At 40.0% G+C, this 1,949-nt stretch overlaps 1 protein-coding gene across 1 annotated transcript; it reads left to right on the top strand.

The window, feature by feature from the left end:
- Positions 1–608: 608 nt before the first annotated feature.
- LOC118802828 (thyroid hormone responsive) lies at positions 609–1,286 on the top strand. Its single transcript, XM_036563253.1, has one exon. It carries the CDS (start codon positions 703–705, stop codon positions 1,117–1,119), a length of 417 nt encoding a protein of 138 aa, XP_036419146.1. The 5' UTR covers positions 609–702; the 3' UTR covers positions 1,120–1,286.
- The last annotated feature ends 663 nt before the right edge of the window (positions 1,287–1,949 follow it).

Genomic DNA, 1,949 nt, shown 5'->3' with positions numbered 1-1,949 from the left:
GTGTCAGTCACTCTGCATGTCTGTCCCTTGAAGGTTTTTGGTCTTTATAAATGTCTAATATTTTTGTTATTTAATCTAAAACTAGGTTTGTTTGTTGTCACCCTGCAACTACTTGTTGAAAGTAAATATTCTTTACAAGGAAATGTGGATACATTGTGAGAGACTCAGGATAAACTACATCACTGAATTATTTAATGTGAATACAGAACATCAGTTATTCATTGAGGTAACAACAGGTAAACATTGCTGAAGAGGGTGAATACCTGATGAAATGTTTACTTCTTGTTACTTCAGTGAAGAACTGATGCTCAGTATTCACGTGCACTGAAATAATTCAATGTTCTGAGTACATGATTTGCTGAAGTGCATGGTCTGATCTGAACCTTCAGCCTGGGGTCAGTGTCCTACAGAGAGCTCACCGGCCTCAATGTGCCCCGTGTCCTTGAAATTGGCCAGCCAAAATGTAAGCTTGTGAAAAATCAAATAATGTAAGCGCTGGTTGCTCCATCCCAGGACAGTCTAAACGTTCCAGTCCAATCAGATTATTGTGTTTACACAACAGTACGGTAGCCCCTCCTCCCAGCATCACATACACTATTAAAGAACAACGGCTTGCAGACTCTGCAATACGCTCAGGCTTGCTCAGCCACAACACCGCCTTTCCAACAGGAGCAGAAGCTGCCTAGACCTTCTCTATCAACCATGCAGGGCGCCGAGACCAGGCTTAACAAGAATTCCCTGCTGCTGGCACTCAAGCGCTACAGCTCAGTGGTGAACAACATGGAACAGACCATCCTGCTGCCCAGCCTGCTCAGAGATGTTCCTTGTGAAGATGCTGCAGACTGTGAGGCTGCGGAGAACAGCATGGATCTGTATGAGTGCTATCACCTGCTGAAGCTCGTCAGGAACACAGTGGAAAGCGGTCTCGTGCCCCACGATGACAGCAGAGTCAAGAAGGACACAGCCCTGCACAAAAGCCTGGAGCCACTGCTGGAGGAAGACCCAGAGGCATCTTTCTACTTCCATCTGCGAGGCCTCTTCTCTGTCATGGGCAACCTAACAAAGATGTCACAGAACCTCACAGGAAAATACCTGGAAATTATTGGCATTGACCAATAAATTGGACTTTCAGTCAGAGGCTCTGATGTCAGTAGCAACTGATAATTTGCCATCAAACAGTATCTGAAGTGGTAGCCTACTTGAATATGTCTTTTGCCAAGCTGTTTACATAAAAGCTCAATACTAACTGAGAATGATGTCAAGTGCAATAAAATGTGTTGTCATTATTTGGTTCACTTGTCATGATCATTTCTAATGTGAAGTGTGACACACTGATAGCATGTGAAACTAAAATGTACACCTTACATTTTCAGCTCTTCTTTTGGGTTATTATTATTTTATTATTTTATTATTAATTATCAAAAAGAGAGAATATTTTTAGCTTGCACTGTTGTAAGTATAAGATGAAAAATCTTTAGAACACAAGATGATGTTAAAAATTCCTGTCAGCATTACTATTAAACTGCATTTTACATTTAACCAAAGCGTATTATTTACTTTGGTTGTGTTTTATTTGTTTTAAAAAAAAGGTGCTGGAGACGAGGACAGTAGAAAAGAAAGTATGAAGTGCTGCATGATCACAGAGAAACAGGCTCACAAAGACAAGCCTAATGTATATACACTTACACGTATAAAGACCAAACAAACAAACAAAAAAATATTTATTGTACTTTTAATACGGAGATGCGCTGATCCCACATCCAAGAGGCTTCTTATTTAATTCCTGGTCCACTAAGTGGGTTGCCCACAGTACACAATGCCTGTCAGTGTTTTTGCTTTTTAATTAAAGAATGAAGAATAAAGGGCTTATTCTTCATTACTGATGATGGTTGATATACATGAATACAATTACTGATTGATGAACTAAAATAAATGCAACTTTCAATGTG

This window comes from Colossoma macropomum, unplaced genomic scaffold (assembly GCF_904425465.1).
Source record: "Colossoma macropomum unplaced genomic scaffold, Colossoma_macropomum, whole genome shotgun sequence".
NCBI lineage: Eukaryota > Metazoa > Chordata > Actinopteri > Characiformes > Serrasalmidae > Colossoma > Colossoma macropomum.
The sequence above is the reverse complement of the archived record's forward strand: the minus strand, read 5'-3'. Positions and strand labels throughout refer to the sequence as shown.